At 38.9% G+C, this 26064-nt stretch overlaps 1 protein-coding gene across 1 annotated transcript in view; it reads right to left on the reverse strand.

The window, feature by feature from the left end:
- Positions 1-2648: 2648 nt before the first annotated feature.
- Positions 2649-26064, reverse strand: part of LOC132557826 (sodium-dependent noradrenaline transporter-like) — a 73498-nt gene continuing 50082 nt past the window's right edge. Inside the window, exons 5-15 of the mRNA XM_060222352.1 lie at positions 25152-25290; positions 13500-13634; positions 12519-12622; positions 11558-11682; positions 10956-11068; positions 9393-9530; positions 8981-9080; positions 8588-8688; positions 4228-4407; positions 2937-3011; positions 2649-2672 (exon numbers count right to left, since the gene is read on the reverse strand). Coding sequence (XP_060078335.1) covers positions 2649-2672; positions 2937-3011; positions 4228-4407; positions 8588-8688; positions 8981-9080; positions 9393-9530; positions 10956-11068; positions 11558-11682; positions 12519-12622; positions 13500-13634; positions 25152-25290 — 1234 coding nt within the window. The remainder of the gene's footprint in view (positions 2673-2936; positions 3012-4227; positions 4408-8587; positions 8689-8980; positions 9081-9392; positions 9531-10955; positions 11069-11557; positions 11683-12518; positions 12623-13499; positions 13635-25151; positions 25291-26064) is intronic.

Genomic DNA, 26064 nt, shown 5'->3' on the forward strand with positions numbered 1-26064 from the left:
AATGGTATGGAGGGTGATGGACGGTCACCTCCAAATGTTACTAAATTGCAACATATTCCGTTTTTAAATGTTACTATTATAATTCACTAATAGTGTATGCTAGGAATAATTTGTGAGCACATGGCTAGTAAAGAAACTTACCATAGGCATTAGTTTTGAGACTAAATATACGATGGTCGATATTCAGATATGAACGCATACCTTCGTTCTGACTTGTCCTATCTTGTTAGTTACAAGTGTACTGAGCTGTGATATTAAGCGAAAGTATTGCGTGTCATCGAAGATAGTGTCTTCATGAACAAGTATATCAATGCTATGATATTCCAAACCCACACATTCTAATTACTCACGATAGTGTTAACACAATAAATGACCTTATCATATATCTTACTTATTATCAGTTTGATACACTCATTACATAGATTTGTGTTATTACACATGTGGAATATGACTAAGACGAGTTGTGATTGGCTAAATGTTCCTATTGATTCCGTTGTGACGTCATATCATCATTATGTGATACTCATCAGCAACTAGAGAGCGAAATAGAGTGACAATATCTCTACGTTATATTGTGTATCAGTCTGCTGCACCTCCCCGTCTAGATTTTGACTTTTCTTTTTATCACTTGGGATTTTCCTTAGACTCCTCCAAGGCTTCATATTTAGGCCCTTAGCATTACTGACTAGTTCTAGAAGGACGAAACAGCTGTATGATGTAGCATCACTGACTAGTTCTAGAAGGACGAAACAGCTGTATGATGTAGCATCACTGACTAGTTCTAGAAGGACGAAACAGCTGTATGATGTAGCATCACTGACTAGTTCTAGAAGGACGAAACAGCTGTATGATGTAGCATCGCTGACTAGTTCTAGAAGGACGAAACAGCTGTATGATGTAGCATCACTGACTAGTTCTAGAAGGACGAAACAGCTGTATGATGCAGTTTAATTCATTGTTAAGCTCTACTGTATCCCACCCTAAATTAAGAAAAAAGTGCTTTCCACTTGTGTGTCCTTGAACAATCTTATATTATGCTATTTTTAAAACAAATAGTTTCCAATGTATGTTATGTAATAAACAGATCGTCTTACTTGTCACGAAGTTTGTTTGTTGTTTCACCTCGTTGCCTAAATCTATATGAATGGAAACCCATGACAGATCCATCATATCTAAAATATGAATTTACATCAGTCCAAACGAACTTAAAATATTCTAGTACAGTCAACAAACACTCAATATTTTTCTTTCTCGTCGGGTAACGATTTGCCTATCTCTTGCTTAGAGGGCGAAATATTCCAGTTATTTTTCCACTTTCGGGAAGAATCGTCCCATCTTGTAGAGCTTCGCCATTTGAACCCCCGAGGCACAGATGATTTTCTATCCTTTGTGCTAGCATGGTGTAGAGTTGAAAACCATTCTGCTGTAAATAATATTGGTTTTAAGAAAACATTCAAACAAATATTGTCACGAAATGCGAGTGAATTTTCTTTTATTTCTAATGAATGCACAGGGATACCAGCCATGTGTCTCGTACCTATATCTGTTTACATTTAACATATATATACACTCTTTGTATACACATAACTATCCACAACGATTGGCCCGTGTTATCACGTGGTGGCTCACAATGTATATCTGATATGCATTCTACATAGGTAATGTTCAACATGCTCACGAGTCCAAATATGATATTATTTAAATGATATGTGAAGGAATATATTCAATATAAGGTGATATCAGTAAAACTATTGGATTTATCCTGAGGTATGAATTGCGACTAAATTTACACTTCGTTTTCCACGTCGTCCTAGTGACCGTTACGTGACAGTAACGGACAACTTATGACCAATAGTATTGTCTCGTCGTTCTACAACGATGGCGGTTACATGTCTCTGACAGACGGAAAGCAGTATATTTAATAACACTGGTACGTTTGTTAATGGTCCATCACAAAACATCACAAACGTCGAGACTTCGTACAACATCAACTGATTCCATTGACATGAGATGTCCAAAGCGCCTTGTGGTTCTCACCACACATTTTTAATTAATCCGTGATCCCTTATGAGTCCAGTGTCACCGGTTACGAAAACACCACAGGAGACGGTATAACAGTAGCTATCACAACGTAAATATGTTCAGGGGGAACGATTTCCTCACAACGTAAACATGTTCAGGGGGAACGATTTCCTCACAACGTAAACATGTTCAGGGGGAACGATTTCCTCACAACGTAAACATGTTCAGGGGGAACGATTTCCTCACAACGTAAACATGTTCAGGGGAACGATTTCCTCACAACGTAAACATGTTCAGGGGGAACGATTTCCTCACAACGTAAACATGTTCAGGGGGAACGATTTCCTCACAACGTAAACATGTTCAGGGCAACGATTTCCTCACAACGTAAACATATTCAGGGGGAACGATTTCCTCACAACGTAAACATGTTCAGGGGAACGATTTCCTCACAACGTAAACATGTTCAGGGGGAACGATTTCCTCACAACGTAAACATGTTCAGGGCAACGATTTCCATTACGAGACTTGTCCCACAGTATCTTCACTTTGTAAACACAACTAGTTAATCGGCTACGTTGAAAATTGTTATAGTACTTGAGTAGCGATATGTCTGATAACGCGTCTTAGATGGAAATCCAGTGCTCTTTCTGAAAACAAAAACCTTTCATCACTATTTACATTGATTTATTTCCAGCGCGTGTATACAATAATGTAAAAAGTAAATAATGGACCATGAAAATATCTTTCATTATTACTGTATAGTCTTCTATAAATATTATATTACTTACAGTAAAACTTCAAAATGACGATTTGTAAACATTATGTCTTTTTCATATTTGTAAAATGGATAATTAGCTACAACTGATATGACATATTCACACCAACAAACTATATGACCTTTTGGACATTACCTTGAAACGCCGAACAACGCCTGTTCTCTGTATGAGGGCGTGCTCTCTTGTCGGAGATATACAAAGTGCCAACCTCTGAAAGTACATATGGAGGGAAGATACGGGATGAAAATCGTATCTCTATCTCATTGCTGGATGTATTAAGTGAGATATCCCTACATCCATGGAAATAGACTAGTCAAAAATCGGAATCTAGTTACTTTTGTTTTCAATAAAAGTTTATCGAAAAGTCGAGTAGAACAATTAAAAATGTTATTCAGAGTCGTTATATAAATCAGGGATAAGAAACACGGACATTTAAACAAAATCTTACTTGGAATTCAAATCAATGGAACGAGGGCAAAGTATTAAATTGAAATCTTAACAAAAGGGTACAAAGAATATACCAATAGGTGTTCCTGATAGAAAACAACTAAATCACGAGCATCGAAAACATCTAACTCCACATCGCTGGTTTCCTTTGAAAATGTTGATGTGATGTCCTTAGAAAGCATGTTATCTGCCTTCAGTATTGTACTAACGACAAGTGAATAACACCTTTTAATACAAATTTAGTTTGATACAGTAGAACCAAACAATAAATCCAACTGAATCATACAGATGTTTCGTCAGGGATGCATGTTAAGGGCCTAAACATTGAAGCCTAAAAGGTGATTGATGAAAATCAAAATCAAAAGTGATCGGAAGAAAAGTCAGAGTCTAGATAAGGATATAACGCAGGTTTGTGTAGGTGCAATTTGAATGTAACAATGAGAACGTAGGATGGTCGTCACCATTGCTTAGACAGCTTAGACTTTCAGAACACTGTCTTCCTGCTTTTAATGGTTTCGTCATCATGCTACTCATCTTGGAATGTGACTTTGATTTCAAGCCGATTTTCTTTTTCTTTTTTTTTTAATAACCTGATTTCTGGTTGTAAGATTTATTCTAAATTACAATGAGAATCTTTTTTTTCTGAATTAAACGCCGAATCGCATCCACTTAATTTAATTTGCCTGTTTGTTCCGTTGTTGTATACCCTGTTATCATTTGAGAACGTGACATTACCTTCTTGGATTGACCAAGGTTTACATGGCCGGTGTCGTCGATGAAGCAGTAGACGCTTACTATTCCAGAACACCTGGTCCTATTTATTCTTGTGCTTAATCAAGAGTTTCCGTGTAAATCTGTCTTTTGTTCGGATTTTGCCTAAGCTTTATTGAATTTGAGTTTGGCTTATGATCACATGTTGGCATTTCAGTGCTGTTTTTTTAACCATATACAATGTTAGTTATCGTTATGACCTACTTACACGCTTGAACGACCCCTCAGTCGTGCTGAGCTTGTAGATGGCGTAGAGCGGTATCAGCGCCATCGTCGAGAAGGCGACACTCCATCCTATCGAGTTGGCGTAGGCTGGGTATCTGTACACCCCGCCGCCGCCTTTGTATATCAGCGGGCGGTAATGTAAAAAGCTAGATATCACAAGGATCTGAAATAGCGACAAGTGTGAAAAGTTACATATCACAAGGATCTGATATAGCGACAAGTGTGAAAAGTTACATATCACAAGGATCTGATATAGCGACAAGTGTGAAAAGTTACATATCACAAGGAGGAGAGGATGAAAATAGTAGGCACATAGCAGTCAGGGGATGGACAAAATGAGAATTCAGGAGGAACCATCCATAGGAAGAATGAAAGACAGGAGAGGATGAAAAGTATACAGTCATGGACCAGGAGGAATGAAAGACAGGAGAGGATGAAAAGTATACAGTCATGGACCAGGAGGAGGAATGAAAGACAGGAGAGGATGAAAAGTATGCAGTCATGGACCAGGAGGAATGAAAGACAGGAGAGGATGAAAAGTATACAGTCATGGACCAGGAGGAATGAAAGACAGGAGAGGATGAAAAGTATGCAGTCATGGACCAGGAGGAATGAAAGACAGGAGAGGATGAAAAGTATACAGAGGAGAGGATCAAAGAGTCATGGACCAGGAGGAATGAAAGACAAGGATGAAAAGTATGCAGTCATGGACCAGGAGGAATGAAAGACAGGAGAGGATGAAAAGTATGCAGTCATGGACCAGGAGGAATGAAAGACAGGAGAGGATGAAAAGTATGCAGTCATGGACCAGGAGGAATGAAAGACAGGAAAGGATGAAAAGTATACAGTCATGGACCAGGAGGAATGAAAGACAGGAGAGGATGAAAAGTATGCAGTCATGGACCAGGAGGAATGAAAGACAGGAGAGGATGAAAAGTATGCAGTCATGGACCAGGAGGAATGAAAGACAGGAGAGGATGAAAAGTATGCAGTCATGGACCAGGAGGAATGAAAGACAGGAGAGGATGAAAAGTATGCAGTCATGGACCAGGAGGAATGAAAGACAGAGAAAGAGGATGAAAAGTATGCAGTCATGGACCAGGAGGAATGAAAGACAGGAGAGGATGAAAAGTATGCAGTCATGGACCAGGAGGAATGAAAGACAGGAGAGGATGAAAAGTATGCAGTCATGGACCAGGAGGAATGAAAGACAGGAGAGGATGAAAAGTATGCAGTCATGGACCAGGAGGAATGAAAGACAGAAGAGGATGAAAAGTATGCAGTCATGGACCAGTATGAATGAAAGACAAAAGACGATAAAATTTATGCAGTCGCGAACCAGGAGGAATGAAAGACAGGAGAGGATGAAAAGTATGCAGTCATGGACCAGGAGGAATGAAAGACAGGAGAGGATGAAAAGTATACAGTCATGGACCAGGAGGAATGAAAGACAGGAGAGGATGAAAAGTATGCAGTCATGGACCAGTAGGAATGAAAGACAGGAGAGGATGAAAAGTATGCAGTCATGGACCAGGAGGAATGAAAGACAGGAGAGGATGAAAAGTATGCAGTCATGGACCAGGAGGAAGAAAGAGAGAATGAAAAGACAGGAGAGGAATGAGAAATGAAAAGTATGCAGTCATGGACCAGGAGGAATGAAAGACAGGAGAGGATGAAAAGTATGCAGTCATGGACCAGGAGGAATGAAAGACAGGAGAGGATGAAAAGTATGCAGTCATGGACCAGGAGGAATGAAAGACAGGAGAGGATGAAAAGTATGCAGTCATGGACCAGGAGGAATGAAAGACAGGAGAGGATGAAAAGTATGCAGTCATGGACCAGGAGGAATAAAAGACAGGAGAGGATGAAAATTATGCAGTCATGGACCAGGAGGAATGAAAGACAGGAGAGGATGGAAAGTATGCAGTCATGGACCAGGAGGAATGAAAGACAAGAGACGATCAAATTTATGCAGTCGCGAACCAGTAGGAATAAAAGATAGGAGAGGATGAAAAGTATGCAGTCATGGACCAGGAGGAATGAAAGACAAGAGAGGTTAGAATTTATGCAGTCACGAACCAGGAGGAATGAAAGACAGGAGGGGATGGAAAGTATGCAGTCATGGACCAGGAGGAATGAAAGACAGGAGAGGATGGAAAGTATACAGTCATGGACCAGGAGGAATGAAAGACAAGAGAGGATGAAAAGTATGCAGTCATGGACCAGGAGGAATGAAAGACAGGAGAGAATGAAAAGTATACAGTCATGGACCAGGAGGAATGAAAGACAGGAGAGGATGAAAAGTATGCAGTCACGGACCAGGAGGAATGAAAGACAGACAGGAGAGAAAGACAGGAGAGGATGAAAAGTATGCAGTCATGGACCAGGAGGAATGAAAGACAGGAGAGGATGAAAAGTATGCAGTCATGGACCAGGAGGAATGAAAGACAGGAGAGGATGAAAAGTATGCAGTCATGGAACCAGGAATGAAAGACATGGACCAGGCAGTCATGGACCAGGAGGAATGAAAGATAGGAGAGGATGGAGGGTATGCAGTTACGGACCAGGAGGAATGAAAGACAGAAGAGGAGTGGACCAGGAGGAATGAAAGACAGGAGAGGATGAAAAGTATGCAGTCACGGACCAGGAGGAATGAAAGACAGGAGAGGATGAAAAGTATGCAGTCATGGACCAGGAGGAATCAAAGACAGGAGAGGATGAAAAGTATGCAGTCATAACCAGTAGGAATGAAAGACAGGAGAGGATGAATAGTATGCAGTCATGGACCAGGAGGAATGAAAGACAGGAGAGGATGAAAAGTATGCAGTCATGGACCAGGAGGAATGAAAGACAGGAGAGGATGAAAAGTATGCAGTCATGGACCAGGAGGAATGAAAAGACAGGAGAGGATGAAAGTAGTATGGACAGTGGACCAGAGGAATGCAGTATGCAGGAATGAAAGACAGGAGAGGTTGGACAGTCATGAGAGGAATAAAAGACAGGAGAGGATGAAAAGTATGCAGTCATGGACCAGGAGGAATGAAAGACAGGAGAGGATGAAAAGTATGCAGTCATGGACCAGGAGGAATGAAAGACAGGAGAGGATGAAAAGTATGCAGTCATGGACCAGTAAGAATGAAAGACAGGAGAGGATGAAAAGTATGCAGTCTTGGACCAGGAGGAATTAAAGACAAGAGAGAATGCAAAGTATGTAGTCATGGACCAGGAGGAATGAAAGATAGGAGGTATGTTAGTACGTACAAACAGGAATGTTGGACATAGAATATGGTACGGTATGTTAGTACGTACTAAGAGGACATAGAATATTGTACGGTATGTTAGTACGTACAAACAGGAATGTTGGACATAGAATATGGTACGGTATGTTAGTACGTACTAAGAGGACATAGAATATTGTACGTATAAACAGGATGTTGGACATAGAATATTGTACGGTATGTTAGTACGTACTAAGAGGAATGTTGGACATAGAATATGGTACGGTATGTTAGTACGTACAAACAGGAATGTTGGACATAGAATATGGTACGGTATGTTAGTACGTACAAACAGGAATGTTGGACATAGAATATGGTACGGTATGTTAGTACGTACAAACAGGAATGTTGGACATAGAATATTGTACGGTATGTTAGTACGTACAAACAGGAATGTTGGACATAGAATATTGTACGGTATGTTAGTACGTACAAACAGGAATGTTGGACATAGAATATTGTACGGTATGTTAGTACGTACAAACAGGAATGTTGGACATAGAATATTGTACGGTATGTTAGTACGTACAAACAGGAATGTTGGACATAGAATATTGTACGGTATGTTAGTACGTACTAAGAGGACATAGAATATTGTACGGTATGTTAGTACGTACTAAGAGGATATAGAATATTGTACGGTATGTTAGTACGTACTAAGAGGATATAGAATATTGTACGGTATGTTAGTACGTACTAAGAGGATATAGAATATTGTACGGTATGTTAGTACGTACTAAGAGGATATAGAATATTGTACGGTATGTTAGTACGTACAAAGAGGATATAGAATATTGTACGGTATGTTAGTACGTACTAAGAGGATACAGAATATTGTACGGTATGTTAGTACGTACAAACAGGAATGTTGGATATAGAATATTGTACGGTATGTTAGTACGTACTAAGAGGATATAGAATATTGTACGGTATGTTAGTACGTACTAAGAGGATATAGAATATTGTACGGTATGTTAGTACGTACTAAGAGGATATAGAATATTGTACGGTATGTTAGTACGTACTAAGAGGATATAGAATATTGTACGGTATGTTAGTACGTACTAAGAGGAATGTTGGACAGAGGAATTTCCAGCAGATTCTCCAGTACATTCCCGGTGTGTACCCGGTCATCTGCTTCACATCTCGACAGAACTGGTCCACGCCTGTAACATTACAGATAAGTTGTGTAGATAATGTACATTTAAACTTAGTTTTACATCAATTCAGCAAAACATGCATTTGTAGTTACATATTTGAATTTGGTTTGGTGTCAGGCAGTTGTCAATAGTAACAAATGTTAAACGTTTCGCCAGATTCCGGCCGTGATTAGATAATATTCTAATGTAGTCACTTCTAGATATCAATATAACTTTAAATATGTGACCATTAGCAACACAAATGTGGATCACGAGTACTCGCTGAAGTAAAACTAGTCTCCTGAATACGTAAACGTACCGTACACCCAGGCTACAGCTATCACCTGACATAACACAGCAAACAGTATAGACGTGCCAGCCGCGAATGTATCCAGGATCTTAAACACATACATGCCACCCTGTAAATATAAACAATATATGTTCAACACTTAGTGATTCAATAAGGTTTTAATTCTTCTTGATTCTTTAAACATGTGCTACTGTTCCTATTCTAACTAGGAATATGTGTTTCAAATTTAATATATAAAAGAGATTAAGAAGACAATTATTTTGTATTTTATTTTGAATTTCTAACACTTGGAGAAGTTAGCTTTAAAGTAAACTTGATTGATAATGATGTCACGTGGTTATGTCCTATGGAGTATCGATCTGAACAAATTAAGTTTATATTGATAAATATCATAACGAGAAATGAAATTGAATATACTTACGTTGGTCGTGCAGGGTAGTGAGAAGAAAAAGGCGGTGCACACAATGATGAAGGTGAGAATTTCACGAGACCAGCCGAACCGGATCAAGCGATAAAACTGGTTGCCGAGGCCTGTCAGGGGCGACTCCAGACCACCAAACTATACATAAAAATGTCAACTTCAAATAAGTTACCGAGGCCGGTCAGGGGTGACTTCACACCACCAAACTATACATAAAAATGTCAACTAAAGATAAATTACCGAGGCCGGTCAGGGGTGACTTCACACAACCAAACTATACATTAAAATGTCAACTTAAAACTGGTTACCGAGGCCGGTTAGGGGTGACTCCAAACCACCAAACTATACATTAAAATGTCAACTAAAGATAAATTACCGAGGCCGGTCAGGGGTGACTCCAAACCACCAAACTATACATTAAAATGTCAACTTCAAATAAGTTACCGAGGCCGGTCAGGGGTGACTCCAAACCACCAAACTATACATTAAAATGTCAACTTCAAATAAGTTACCGAGGCCGGTCAGGGGTGACTCCAAACCACCAAACTATACATTAAAATGTCAACTTCAAATAAGTTACCGAGGCCGGTCAGGGGTGACTCCAAACCACCAAACTATACATTAAAAAGGCAACTAAAGATAAATTACCGAGGCCGGTCAGGGGCGACTCCAAACCACCAAACTATACATAAAAATGTCAACTTCAAATAAGTTACCGAGGCCGGTCAGGGGTGACTCCAAACCACCAAACTATACATTAAAATGTCAACTTCAAATATAAATTAAAATGTCGACTTCAAATAAGATACCGAGGCCTGTCAGGGGTGACTCCCAACCACCAAACTATACATTAAAATGTCAACTTCAAATAAGTTACCGAGGCCGGTCAGGGGTGACTCCAAACCACCAAACTATACATAAAAATGTCAACTAAAGATAGATTACCGAGGCCGGTTAGGGTTGACTCCAAACCACCAAACTATACATTAAAATGTCAACTTCAAATAAGTTACCGAGGCCGGTCAGGGGTGACTCCAAACCACCAAACTATACATTAAAATGTCAACTTCAAATAAGATACCGAGGCCATACATTAAAATGTCAACTTCAAATAAGATACCGAGGCCGGTCAGGGGTGACTCCAAACCACCAAACTATACATTAAAATGTCAACTTCAAATAAGTTACCGAGGCCGGTCAGGGGTGACTCCAAACCACCGAAAAGCTAAAAAAAATGGTATAGAATATACAATACAAATTTAGAAAACGATAAATTTTATACACCTGTCTCGTCTTCCTGGGATTCGTCAGTGATGCTAAAGATATAAAAGGCGACTTAGAAAAATCAAAAGTTATGGAATGAAATGTGAAAACCTAATAGCATAAATTCCCTTCCCAAAAATTCTATTGATTTTCATATATATTACCACATTTCAAAACAGGATCTAGTGCATCCATTTCTGTAACCTGTCGCACTTCGAATGAAATAAAACGTGGCAGTTGAGCCAAAGTGTATTTGACCCGTAAGTATATAAATATCGCCATTATCATTTAATCACTTACAGCACTGTCCATACCAAGAGTGACCAGCATGAAGAAGAATATTATAGCCCATGCAGTAGATCCTGGAAGCGTTGCGATGGCCTCTGGGTAGACAATGAATACCAAACCTGGCCCTGTCAATAGCAAAGTACTGAATGTTAAGTTGACGTGAAACAAAATGTTATTTCTAAAGAAAAGTGTCTACATTGGCAAATATAAATGAAAATCACCAAGAAAATACCAACATATCGATATAATCACAATTCAAACTAAGATTCAGTAAAACAAAAACAAAATAGGAAAATACATGGGGAATAAGTACAGTTCCGGAAGAGTAAGCGTCTTCTGCTTCATTGATGCCACCGGCCATGTAAACATTTGTCAGCCTAAGTAAATAATGTCAGGTTCTCAAATAAGAACAAAGCATACAAAAACATGAAATAAGATATCTCGGATTTACGATATAAAAAAAACTGTGTCCGTATTCACTAGAATAACCGATAAGAGTTGGTCAAACAGCAATTTTACAGCTGATTTGAAACTATAAAGAAACGTTATTGGTTACTATGTATTCTGTACACAGTATGTAAGCCGTTTTAGGGAATAACGTATATACCACATACCGTCCTGTGCTACGTCATTAATGTCTTTGTTCTGTCTCGCCGCCATGTAACCGAGGAAGGTGAACACGACGAATCCAGAAAATATGCTGGTGAAACTGTTCACCCCAGCCGTAATGAGACAATCTCTACAACAGATATAGGCATACATAGTAACAAATGTTAGAATACACGAGAATCTGGAAAAAAACACTAGTGAAATTTCTACAACAGGTTTAGTCACGAAGGAACCAAGAGAACATACTGGTTCAACTGTTCACCCCAGACGTAACGAGGTAATCTCTACAGCAGGATTCAGCCCTGTTGATCGTCCCCAATCCAGAAATATATTGGTGACATACATGTAAGGTTGTAAAACTAGAAATTCTAGAATCAATCATTGCGGTCCACGTTAGCATTTTCTGTTTATATGTATAGTACCAGTGTATCTTTATATGTTAGACCAACTGTAACTAACAAAGTATCAATTTTTTTATGTGACAATCTTGCATTTCACCTGGTATAAATGTGGTTTCGTGAAATGCTGTGGGTAAATTTGCGCATTTGCATTTAGCACTGCTACTGGAACTATAGAGAATAGTTTCTTATCCTTTCAATTATAATAAACATATGTGAATCATTTTCCTGAATATATTTCTGAAAGCAAATGTGTTTGCGCTTTTGTTTGAAGTTGTACGACCTTGATGTAACATTGAGTTGATGAAGAATGCGGTGAAAGAAAATAGCCCAACATCGATGAGTGATGCCAGGCTAACAGATAGTTACACACAGCAGTGTGCCGCACACGTTTTCATTTTAAACTTTAACAGATAAGATATGGCGTCTATCTGGGCTAAATCTATCATTCACTATTTCTAAAAGTTTTGACTAGAAAGGAAATAGAAGTTGTGGTTAACCGAAAGGTATCAAAAAGATTATAAGAAAAAAACTACCTGAAAAAATCCAATTGATTCTATAGACGCACCTGAAGCAGTTGTTGTGGAATTTGTTATAGCTGGCATAGGCTATGTGAGTCCCGAAACCTGCACCGATAGAAAAGAAAATCTGCACGGCCGCATCAATCCAGACCTGTAATACAAGATACACGATATAAACGTCCTGTCAGGTTTGAAAGTACAGTAATAGAACTAATGAGGCATTATCACCAAGTTATGGCGATGTTGTTGTATAAGTTTTAGCAGTATTTGTAAATTGTAAACAGGTTTTTCTTCTCACTGTTCACAGTGAAAATTACATGGAACATTGACAGCGTGTTTCTGTTTACAGAAATATCTATAGACTTTGTAGAACCTGATAATATATATATATTAAACACACTGCCGACAGTAAAAAAGACAAAATCTTAAATAAACATTAAATGCAAGATTTTATCTTAGAGTTTCATATGTAATACTGAAGATTGTGACTTGAAATAAAATATAATTAGTTTATAGTAAAACCACTTCATTGATATACAATGTTATATCACTAAAGAAATCAGAAGGTAATTTAAAATAAATTAAGATTGAAGAATACGATCAAGTGTTCCATTCAACAAATTCATTTTAAAATCTCTGTGATTATTTACCAATAACAAAATAGTTTAGATATCGAATTGTATTTTTTGTGTAATCTAAAAATCATTGACTGTAAAAGTCTGTCAATGTCAAATAAAGGTGAATCCATCTAACTAAATATTATCGTGTGTTTATCGGTGTATTGAGGAATAAGTGGGAATACTTCAGATTGATGATTATAAAGGAAGAAGATTTTTTTGATAATGTTCTCTGTGAATGATTACCTTTTCTACAACCAATGGAAGGGTATGTGAGAGCATTGACGAGTAGACAATGTAATGATGATTTAAAACACCTTACACAATATCAATATATCTTATCGTTTATTTTACCAGATCAATAAGTACCACTGATTATTTAAACATATTAATATCGATCATTATTCTTACCTGGACGTTGCCAAGGCGACTGACATTAGGTGTGACAAAGTACTTAATACCGTCGCCAGCTCCCGGAAGTAGAGAACCCCGAATGAGGAGGATGGTCAATATGAGGTAGGGGATGGTGGCTGTAAACCACACGACCTGTGGAATCAACACGTAGCGGTTCTTTATATAAAGGTATTGTTGTCATGGTAACAACGTTGCATTTACAGGAAACTCATACAAAACACAATCATAATCCAAACTCAAATTGAATGAAACTAAGGCACAATATGAACAAAAGGAAGATTTACAAAGAGACTCTAGAAATAGTACAATAGAATATAACCAGGTGTTCCAGAAGCATAAGCGTCTAATGCTTTACCGACGACACCTGCCATGTAAACCTTGGTCAAACCAATTAAGTTATGTCACTTTCGCAAATGACAACAAGTTATGCAACAACGGAAACGAGCATCAAACACGTATTTTCTGATTCATTAAGTTAAATCAAATACTTACCATACAGATATTTTGCAATCATATATAACAATATTTTTTCATACTTGAGAATATTAAGCATGGTTTATATATAAACAAAGAAGTATAGCTCACGGAGTTTAAATGACATCCGTAACAATTAGCCGTGTTTATATAAAGATGAGCATATCATGATATCAAGCTGGGTACATTATCCATGATCGTATTTGTTAAGTGCTTCGACACACAAACCTAAAAGAAAAATATCTAAACACAGAAAATTACATAACTGCTATCATTATTATACTACAAACACTCAAACCCTGTCGATAGAATTTGTTCACCACTGACGTTATGTTCAATCTTATAAAATAACACAGTAGGAATCATTACAGTCTCATCAGATCCGTCACCTGGGTAAAGTCATTATACAATCACTGATAATTTGAATGTTATATATAAATACCACAGAGGAAATAATGTCAGCATTCTGTATAAACACGATATCTTACCATATGCCTAGGTGTTTATTACTAATAAGATTAGTTGTAAATGGCAAGATATTACAGCGTGAAGTAAAATCTTAAAAACGAAGGAATGTTTCAGGCCTTTCTGAAGTATTTGTGTAGAGGTGTAGTGATTCGTAAACAACCTTAGTGATGTTGGTACAGTCTTAGTGATGTCGGTACACAGTCACAACAGTATGGCGTTAGTAATTGATGATCAAATCTTAGTGATGTCAGTACAGTCTTAGTGATGTCGGTAGAGACACAACCGTAGGTCGTTAGTAGTTGGTTATCAAATCTTAGTGATGTCGGTACAGTCTTAGTGATGTCACTACAGTCTTAGTGATGTCGGTACAGTCTTAGTGATGTCGGTACAATCACAACAGTATGGCGTTAGTAGTTGGTTATCAAAACTTAGTGATGTCGGTACAGTCTTAGTGATGTCGGTACAATCTTAGTGATGTCGGTACAGTCGGTACAGTCTTAGTGATGTCGGTACAGTCACAACAGTAGGTCGTTAGTAGTTGGTTATCAAATCTTAGTGATGTCGGTACAGTCTTAGTGATGTCGGTACAGTCTTAGTGATGTCGGTACAGTCACAACGGTAGGTCGTTAGTAGTTGGTTATCAAATCTTAATGATGTCGGTACAGTCTTAGTGATGTCGGTACAGTCTTAGTGATGTCGGTACAGTCGCAACAGTATGGCATTAGTAGTTGGTTATCAAATCTTAGTGATGTCGGTACAGTCTTAGTGATGTCGGTACAGTCTTAGTGATGTCGGTACAGTCACAACAGTATGGCATTAGTAGTTGGTTATCAAATCTAAGTGTTGTCGGTACAGTGTTAGTGATGTCGGTACAGTCACAACAGCAGGTCGTTAGTAGTTGGTTATCAAATCTTAGTGATGTCAGTACAGTCTTAGTGATGTCGGTACAATCTTAGTGATGTCGGTACAGTTTTCTTAGTGATGTCGGTACAGTCTTAGTGATGTCGGTACAGTCGCAACAGTATGGCGTTAGTAATTGATGATCAAATCTTAGTGATGTCAGTACAGTCTTAGTGATGTCGGTACAGACACAACCATAGGTCGTTAGTAGTTGGATGTCAAATCTTAGTGTTGTCGGTACAGTCTTAGTGATGTCGGTACAGTCTTAGTGATGTCGGTACAGTCACAACAGTAGGTCGTTAGTAGTTGGTTATCAAATCTTAGTGATGTCGGTACAGTCTTAGTGATGTCAGTACAGTCTTAGTGATGTCGGTACAGTCTTAGTGATGTCGGTACAATCACAAAAGTAGGTCGTTAGTAGTTGGTTATCAAATCTTAGTGATGTCGGTACAGTCTTAGTGATGTCGGTACAGTCGCAACAGTATGGCATTAGTAGTTGGTTATCAAATCTTAGTGATGACCGTACAGTCTTGGTGATGTCGGTACGGTTACAACAGTAGGTCGTTAGTAGTTGATTATCAAATCTTAGTCATGTCGGTACAGTCTTAGTGATGTCGGTACAGTCACAACAGTATGGCGTTAGTAGTTGGTTATCAAATCAAATCTACAGTCTTAGTGATGTCGGTACAGTCTTAGTGATGTCGGTACAGTCTTAGTTATGTCGGTACAGTCACAACAGTAGGTCGTTAGTAGATGGTTATCAAATCTTAGTGATGTCATTACAGTCTTAGTGATGTCGATACAGACACAACAGTAGGTCGTTAGTAGTTGGTTATCAAATCTTAGTGATGTCGGTACAGACTTAGTGATGTCGGTACAATCTTAGTGATGTCGGTACAGTCACAACAGTATGGCATTAGTAGTTGGTTATCAAATCTTAGTGATGTCGGTACAGTCTTAGTGATGTCGGTACAGTCTTAGTGATGTCGGTACAGACACAACAGTAGGTCGTCAGTAGTTGGTTATCAAATCTTAGTGATGTCGGTACAGTCTTAGTGATGTCGGTACAGACACAACAGTAGGTCGTTAGTATTTGGTTATCAAATCTTAGTGATGTCGGTACAGTCTTAGTGATGTCGGTACAGTCACAACAGTATGGCGTTAGTTGTTGGTTATCAAATCTAAGTGATGTCTGTCAGTCTTAGTGATGTCGGTACAGACACAACAGTATGGCGTTAGTAGTTGGTTATCAAATCTTAGTGATGTCGGTACAGTCTTAGTGATGTCGGTACAATCTTAGTGATGTCGGTACAGTCTTAGTGATGTCGGTACAGACACAACAGTAGGTCGTTAGTATTTGGTTATCAAATCTTAGTGATGTCGGTACAGTCTTAGTGATGTCGGTACAGACACAACAGTAGGTCTTTAGTAGTTGGTTATCAAATCTTAGTGATGTCGGTACAGTCTTGTCAAAACATTATGGCGTTAGTCGTTGGTTATGAAGTCTTAGTGATGTCGGTACAGTCTTAGTGATGTCGGTACACAGTAGGTCGTTAGTAGTTGGTTATCAAATCTTAGTGATGGTTAGTGATGTCGGTACATCTTAGTGATGTCGGTACAGTCTTAGTGATGTCGGTACAGTCTTAGTGATGTCGGTACATCACAGTATGGCGTTAGTATTTGGTTATCAAATCTTAGTGATGTCGGTACAGTCTTAGTGATGTCGGTACAGTCACAACAGTATGGCGTTAGTAGTTGGTTATCAAATCTTAGTGATGTCGGTACAGTCTTGGTGATGTCGGTACGGTTACAACAGTAGGTCGTTAGTAGTTGATTATCAAATCTTAGTAATGTCGGTACAGTCTTAGTGATGTCGGTAAAGTCACAACAGTATGGCATTAGTAGTTGGTTATCAAATCTAAGTGATGTCGGTACAGTCTTAGTGATGTCGGTACAGTCTTAGTGATGTCGGTACAGTCTTAGTTATGTCGGTACAGTCACAACAGTAGGTCGTTAGGTGTTGGGGGTACAATCTTAGTGATGTCGGTACAGTCTTAGTGATGTCAGTAGACGCAACAGTATGGCGTTAGTAGTTGGTTATCAAATCTTAGTGATGTCGGTACAGTCTTAGTGATGTCGGTACAGTCTTAGTGATGTCGGTACAGTCACAACAGTATGGCGTTAGTAGTTGGTTATCAAATCTTAGTGATGTCGGTACAGTCTTAGTGATGTCGGTACAGACACAACAGTAGGTCGTTAGTAGTTGGTTATCAAATCTTAGTGATGTCAGTACAGTCTTAGTGATGTCGGTACAGTCGCAACAGTATGGCGTTAGTAGTTGGTTATCAAATCTTAGTGATGTCGGTACAGTCTTAGTGATGTCGGTAGAGTCTTAGTGATGTCGGTACAGACACAACAGTAGGTCGTTAGTAGTTGGTTATCAAATCTTAGTGATGTCGGTACAGTCTTAGTGATGTCGGTACAATCTTAGTGATCTCGGTACAGTGTTAGTGATGTCGGTACAGTCACAACAGTATGGCGTTAGTTGGTTATCAAAGTTGTGATGTCGTACAATCTTAGTGATGTCGGTACAGTCTTAGTGATGTCGGTACAGTCACAACAGTATGGCGTTAGTAGTTGGTTATCAAATCTTAGTGATGTCGGTACAGTCTTAGTGATGTCGGTACAGTCACAACAGTATGGCGTTAGTTGTTGGTTATCAAATCTTAGTGATGTCGGTACAGTCTTAGTGATGTCGGTACAGATCATCAACAGATGTCGGTACAGTTAGTGTTAGTATGTGGTTATCAAATCTTAGTGATGATGTCGGTACAGTCTTAGTGATGTGTCAGTCTTAGTGATGTCGGTATAATCTCAGTGATGTCGGTACAGCCACAACAGTAGGTCGTTAGTAGTTGGTTATCAAATCTTAGTGATGTCGGTCGGTACAGTCATGTCAACAGTATGGTACAGTTAGTTAGTTGGTTATCGTCTTAGTGATGTTGGTATCAAGTCTTAGTGATGTCGGTACAGTCACAACAGTATGGTCGTCAGGAGTGGGTGAACAAATCTTAGTGATGTCGGTACAGTCTTAGTGATGTCGGTACAGTCTTAGTGATGTCGGTACAGTCACAACAGTATGGCGTTAGTAGTTGGTTATCAAATCTTAGTGATGTCGGTACAGTCTTAGTGATGTCGGTACAATCTTAGTGATGTCGGTACAGTCACAACAGTATGGCATTAGTAGTTGGTTATCAAATCTTAGTGATGTCGGTACAGTCTTAGTGATGTCGGTACAGTCTTAGTGATGTCGGTACAGTCACAACAGTATGGCGTTAGTATTGTTATCAAATCTTAGTGATGTCGGTACATGTCGGTACAGTCACTTAGTGATGTCGGTCAGTCGCAACAGTAGTTAGTAATTGTCAAATCTTAGTGAACAGTCTTAGTGATGTCGGTACAGTCACAACAGTATGGCGTTAGTAGTTGGTTATCAAATCTTAGTGATGTCAGTACAGTCTTAGTGATGTCGGCACAGTCTTAGTGATGTCAGTACAGACACAACAGTAGGTCGTTAGTAGTTGGTTATCAAATCTTAGTGATGTCGGTACAGTCTTAGTGATGTCGGTACAGTCACAACAATAGGTCATTAGTTGTTGGTTATCAAATCTTAGTGATGTCGGTACAGTCTTAGTGATGTCGGTACAGTCACAACAGTATGGCGTTAGTAGTTGGTTATCAAATCTTAGTGATGTCGGTACAGTCTTAGTGATGTCGGTACAATCTTAGTGATGTCGGTACAGTCTTAGTGATGTCGGTACAGTCGCAACAGTATGGCGTTAGTAATTGATGATCAGATCTTAGTGATGTCGGTACAGTCTTAGTGATGTCGGTACAGTCTTAGTGATGTCGGTACAGTCTTAGTGATGTCGGTACAGTCGCAACAGTATGGCGTTAGTAATTGATGATCAAATCTTAGTGATGTCTGTCAGTCTTAGTGATGTCGGTACAGACACAACAGTAGGTCGTTAGTAGTTGGTTATCAAATCTTAGTGATGTCGGTACAGTCAAAACAGTATGGCGTTAGTAGTTGGTTATCAAATCTTAGTGATGTCGGTACAGTCTTAGTGATGTCGGTACAGTCGCAACAGTATGGCGTTAGTAATTGATGATCAGATCTTTGTTATGTCAGCTCAGTCTTAGTGATGTCGGTACAGTCTTAGTGATGTCAACAGTCACAACAGTATCGTTAGTGATGTCTTAGTGATGGTACAGTCTTAGTGATGTCAGTACAGTCTTAGTGATGTCGGTACAGTCTTAGTGATGTCGGTACAGACACAACAGTAGGTCGTCAGTAGTTGGTTATCAAATCTTAGTGATGTCGGTACAGTCACAACAGTATGGCGTTAGTAGTTGGTTATCAAATCTTAGTGATGTCGGTACAGTCTTAGTAGTTGGTTATCAAATCTTAGTGATGTCGGTACAGTCTTAGTGATGTCGGTACAGTCGCAACAGTATGGCGTTAGTAATTGATGATCAGATCTTAGTGATGTCGGTACAATATTAGTGATGTCGGTACAGTCTTAGTGATGTCGGTACAGTCGCAACAGTATGGCGTTAGTAATTGATGATCAAATCTTAGTGATGTCGGTACAGTCTTAGTGATGTCGGTACAGACACAACAGTATGGCGTTAGTAGTTGGTTATCAAATCTTAGTGATGTCGGTACAGTCTTAGTGATGTCGGTATGGCGTTACAGTTGGTTATCACAATCAGTCAGTTAGTGATGTCGGTATCAATCTTAGTGATGTCAGTCTTAGTGATGTCGGTACAGACACAACAGTAGGTCGTTAGTAGTTGGTTATCAAATCTTAGTGATGTCGGTACAGTCTTAGTGATGTCGGTACAGTCACAACAGTATGGCGTTAGTAATTGATGATCAAATCTTAGTGATGTCTGTCAGTCTTAGTGATGTCGGTACAGACACAACAGTAGGTCGTTAGTAGTTGGTTATCAAATCTTAGTGATGTCAGTACAGTCTTAGTGATGTCGGTACAGACACAACAGTAGGTCGTCAGTAGTTGGTTATCAAATCTTAGTGATGTCGGTACAGTCACAACAGTATGAGTCACAACAGTATGGCATTAGTAGTTGGTTATCAAATCTTAGTGATGTCTGTCAGTCTTAGTGATGTCGGTACAGTCTTAGTGATGTCGGTATAGACACAACAGTAGGTCTTTAGTAGTTGGTTATCAAATCTTAGTGATGTCGGTACAGTCTTAGTGATGTCGGTACAGTCTTAGTGATGTCGGTACAGACACAACACGTTAGTAGTTGGTTATCAAATCTTAGTGAGTCAGTGATGTCGGTACAGTCTTAGTGATGTCGGTACACAACAGTATGGCGTTAGTAGTTGGTTATCAAATCTTAGTGATGTGTCAGTATGGCGTTAGTCTTAGTGATGTCGGTACAATCTTAGTGATGTCGTCTTAGTGATGTCGATGTACAGTCTTAGTGATGTCGGTACAGTCACAACAATATGGCGTTAGTAGTTGGTTATCAAATCTTAGTGATGTCGGTACAGTCTTAGTGATGTCGGTATCAATCACAACAGTAGTGATGTCGGGTCTTAGTGATGTCGGTACAGTCACAACAGTATGGCGTTAGTAGTTGGTTATCAAATCTTAGTGATGTACGGTGACAGTCTTAATCTTAGTGATGTGATGTCACAACAGTATGTCGGGTCGCAACGTTAGTAATTGTTATCAAATCTTAGTGATGTCTGTCAGTCTTAGTGATGTCGGTACAGACACAACAGTAGGTCGTTAGTAGTTGGTTATCAAATCTTAGTGATGTCGGTACAGTCTTAGTGATGTCGGTACAGTCACAACAGTATGGCGTTAGTAGTTGGTTATCAAATCTTAGTGATGTCGGTACAGTCTTAGTGATGTCGGTACAATCTCAGTGATGTCGGTACAGTCACAACAGTAGGTCGTTAGTAGTTGGTTATCAAATCTAAGAGATGTCTGTCAGTCTTAGTGATGTCGGTACAGACACAACAGTCTTAGTGATGTCGGTATCAAATCTTAGTGATGTCACAGTCTTAGTGATGTCGGTACAGTCACAACAGTATGGCGTTAGTAGTTGGTTATCAAATCTTAGTGATGTCGGTACAGTCTTAGTGATGTCGGTACAATCTTAGTGATGTCGGTACAGTCTTAGTGATGTCGGTACAGTCACAACAGTATGGCGTTAGTAGTTGGTTATCAAATCTTAGTGATGTCGGTACAGTCTTAGTGATGTCGGTACAGTCACAACAGTATGGCGTTAGTAGTTGGTTATCAAATCTTAGTGATGTCGGTACAGTCTTAGTGATGTCGGTACAGTCACAACAGTATGGCGTTAGTAGTTGGTTATCAAATCTAAGTGATGTCTGTCAGTCTTAGTGATGTCGGTACAATCTCAGTGATGTCGGTACAGTCACAACAGTAGGTCGTTAGTAGTTGGTTATCAAATCTTAGTGATGTCGGTACAGTCTTAGTGATGTCGGTACAGTCACAACAGTATGGCGTAAGCAGTTGGTTATCAAATCTTAGTGATGTCGGTACAGTCTTAGTGATGTCGGTACAATCTTAGTGATGTCGGTACAGACTTAGTGATGTCGGTACAATCACAACAGTATGGCATTAGTAGTTGGTTATCAAATCTTAGTGATGTCGGTACAGACTTAGTGATGTCGGTACAATCACAACAGTATGGCATTAGTAGTTGGTTATCAAATCTTAGTGATGTCGGTACAGTCTTAGTGATGATGTCGGTCTTAGTGATGTCGGATGTCTTAGTGATGTCGGTCGTTAGTTATCAAATCTTAGTGATGTCGGTACAGTCTTAGTGATGTCGGTACAGACACAACAGTAGGTCTTAGTGATGTGGTTATCAAATCTACAGTCGGATGTCGTTCACAACAGTATGGCGTTGAGTTGATGATCAAATCTTAGTGATGTCGGTACAGTCTTAGTGATGTCGGTACAGACACAACAGTAGGTCGTTAGTAGTTGGTTATCAAATCTTAGTGATGTCAGTACAGTCTTAGTGATGTCGGCACAGTCTTAGTGATGTCAGTACAGACACAACAGTAGGTCGTTAGTAGTTGGTTATCAAATCTTAGTGATGTCGGTACAGTCTTAGTGATGTCGGTACAGTCACAACAGTATGGCGTAGTAGTAATTGATGTCAATCTTAGTGATGTCGGTACAGTCTTAGTGATGTCGGTACAGTCACAACAGTATGGCGTTAGTAGTTATCAAATCGTTAGTATGTTGGTTATCAGATCTTAGTGATGTCGGTACAGTCTTAGTGATGTCGGTACAGTCTTAGTGATGTCGGTACAGTCACAACAGTATGGCGTTAGTAGTTGGTTATCAAATCTAAATGACGTCTGTCAGTCTTAGTGATGTCGGTACAGACACAGCAGTAGGTCGTTAGTAGTTGGTTATCAAATCTTAGTGATGTCGGTACAGTCTTAGTGATGTCGGTACAATCTTAGTGATGTCGGTACAGTCTTAGTGATGTCGGTACAGACACAACAGTAGGTCGTTAGTAGTTGGTTATCAAATCTTAGTGATGTCAGTACAGTCTTAGTGATGTCGGTACAGTCTTAGTGATGTCGGTACAGTCACAACAGTAGGTCATTAGTAGTTGGTTATCAAATCTTAGTGATGTCGGTACAGTCTTAGTGATGTCGGTACAGTCACAACAGTAGGTCGTAAGTAGTTGGTTATCAAATCTTAGTGATGTCGGTATAGTCTTAGTGATGTCGGTACAGTCTTAGTGATGTCGGTATAGTCTTAGTGATGTCGGTACAGTCACAACAGTATGGCGTTAGTAGTTGGTTATCAAATCTTAGTGATGTCGGTACAGTCTTAGTGATGTCGGTACAGTCACAAAAATATGGTGTTAGTAGTCGATGATCAAATCTTAGTGTTGTCGGTACAGTCACAACAGTATGGCGTTAGTAGTTGGTTATCAAATCTTAGTGATGTCGGTACAGTCTTAGTGTTGTCGGTACAGTCACAACATAGGTCGTTAGTAGTTGGTTTTCAAATTTCAACTCAGTGATCCTGTACGTGCACATTTGGTATTAATTTAAATGTATTAAAATAAAAAAAAAAGATAATAAAATAGGTGTTTCCAGTTTTTGCCATTCTAAACTACAGACTCGACGAAATTCATCTACAGAGAGGTATTTGCTGATAATGGTTGTCTCCACACACAGCGAGCTCTACAATTTAAAGGCAGGTGCCCCACTGTTGGTGTTAACTACACACTGTAAATCGATAACTAACAGCATTTACAGAAATTAACCCGCTGCTTGTTTCTATCTTCCTGGCATGGTTCAGAGTATACATGTGTACCTTACATTCTTTTGAAATCATTCAAAATTGAAAATTGTGAAATTTATGACAGTGGTGAAATTTATTGAGTTTTATGGTAAAAACACCCCGCAATCTGATTTCTGGCATTCTTTCGGCTAGTGTTGGCTTTCCCCATTTATCTCCTTCGCTTCAACCATTAAGGCACTTAACATCTCGCCGGCGGGTCCTACAAGGAGGGAGCATGGATGTGATGCAGTTAACTTCGTTATTTGTCTGTATTATTTATTATTCAAAATTTGTATTGAAAGGTGCTAAAACACCTGTTCTTTTGTACATCCTCCAAGTAAATGGTACAATTCAATAGAAAATTTAGATTTCGACGCGATACAACTAAATAACGAAACAAACTGCATCATACAGATGTTTCGTCCTTCTAGAACTGTATATAGGCAATAATGTTTATAGATTACTAGGTCGAAACCAAGGAGGCAGCAGAGAAAAATTGAAACACGTCACTAACGGTGTCCAAACACAGACAAATTGAAACACGTCACAAACGGTGTCCAAAACCAGAAAAAATTGAAATTAGTCACTAACGGTGTCCAAAACCAGAAAAAGTGAAATTGATCACTAACAGTGTTCAAACCCAGAAAAACTGAAATTGATCACTTACAGGGTTCAAACCCAGAAAAATTGAAATAGATCACTAATGTTGTCCCAAACCCAGAAAATCTGAAATTGGTCACTCACGGTGTCCAAACACAGAAAAATTTGAATTGGTCACTAGCAGTGTCCAAACCCAGAAAAATTGAAATAGGTCATTCATTAACAGTGTCCAAAACCAGAAAAATTGAAATTGGTCACTAATGTTGTCCCAAACCCAGAAAATCTGAAATTGGTCACTAACAGTGTCCAAACCCAGAAAACCTGAAATTGGTCATTAACGGTGTCCAAACACAGACAAATTGAAATTGGTCACTCACGGTGTCCAAACCTAGAAAAATTGAAATTGGTCACTAACAGTGTCCAAACCCAGAAAACCTGAAATTGGTCACTAACGGTGTCCAAACACAGACAAATTGAAATTGGTCACAAACGGTGTCCAAACCCCAAAAAATTGAAAATGGTCACTAACGGTGCCCAAACCCAGAAACATTGAAATTGGTCACTAGCAGTGTCCAAAACCAGAAAAAATTTAGATACGCCACTAACAGTCTTAAACCAGAAAAATTGGTATTGGTCTCTTATAGTGTCCAAACAGGAAGAGGCGGTACAATAGCCCAAAAATTCCAATATTGAACAACGAACGTCATGTAAATATGTATTTTCTGAAATTTCTCGTCAAAATATACAATTAGAAAGAAAACTTGAGTGTATCACTAAAATGTAATATAACTTTATCCATAATTTTAATTGTTATGACATGACTAACCTTTCCAGCACTCTTCACACTTTTCCAGAGACTGAAGTAGAGGATGATGAATGTTAGAAGGACACAAAGGGCCAGCTCCCATTTAATAGGGCCCAGATCGCCTATTCCTTTACTCTTGTGCAGCCCCAGCATTCCTCTCCTGTAACATTGTACAAAAAGACACACAAGTGAATAGCACCTGTGATAATTAAGAGTTAGGTAGATTAGTGCCAAACAATGAAGTTAACTGCATCACACAGCTGTTTCGTCCTTCTAGTGCTCATCAATGATACTAAGAACCTCGATTTTGAAGCCTAGGAGGCGATTGAGGAAAATCCAAAGTGATCAAAAGAAAAGTCACAATCCAGACGGGGAGGTGCAGCAGCGCCATTTTTATATAAATTTCGTAATTAATGTAACAGAAAATAACAAGTATAGATCAGATTATAAATCTTCTGACGATTATTACTGGTTTAAGTGTGTGTAAAATATGTTTAAAACTATCCTAAATATATATTTGCTAGTGATGTTTATGATAATTTGAAATTGAATGTCAATATTTCGTTACGCAAGATAAGGCATCACCGAATGCTTCTGCCTTGTAATAGACTAAACAGATTTCTCTGATGAGAAAGACTTGTAAGAAGTTCAATGCGAGTCTCATTAATTATATACGTAATAATGCCATGTAAACCAATGACCATATTCAGATTACTTATCGGGGTAAAACTCATGCAGACAGAACATCAATAATTCGTCAACAGAGAACCATAGCTGGCCAGTATACGTTTGACCGTGTTTCACAGTCAATGGTACTGCTGGATGAGGCATGACGGTTTTTTCTAATCTATAATATCAACAGTTTCTATAAGAGGCCCATTTTGCGGATTATCAAAGAAAAAGTTAAGTAAGTTGTCAATCGGTACAAACACAC

The sequence above is a fragment of the Ylistrum balloti genome, unplaced genomic scaffold, assembly GCF_031769215.1.
Source record: "Ylistrum balloti isolate Yb309-2 unplaced genomic scaffold, AGI_CSIRO_Ybal_v1 Utg370728, whole genome shotgun sequence".
NCBI lineage: Eukaryota > Metazoa > Mollusca > Bivalvia > Pectinida > Pectinidae > Ylistrum > Ylistrum balloti.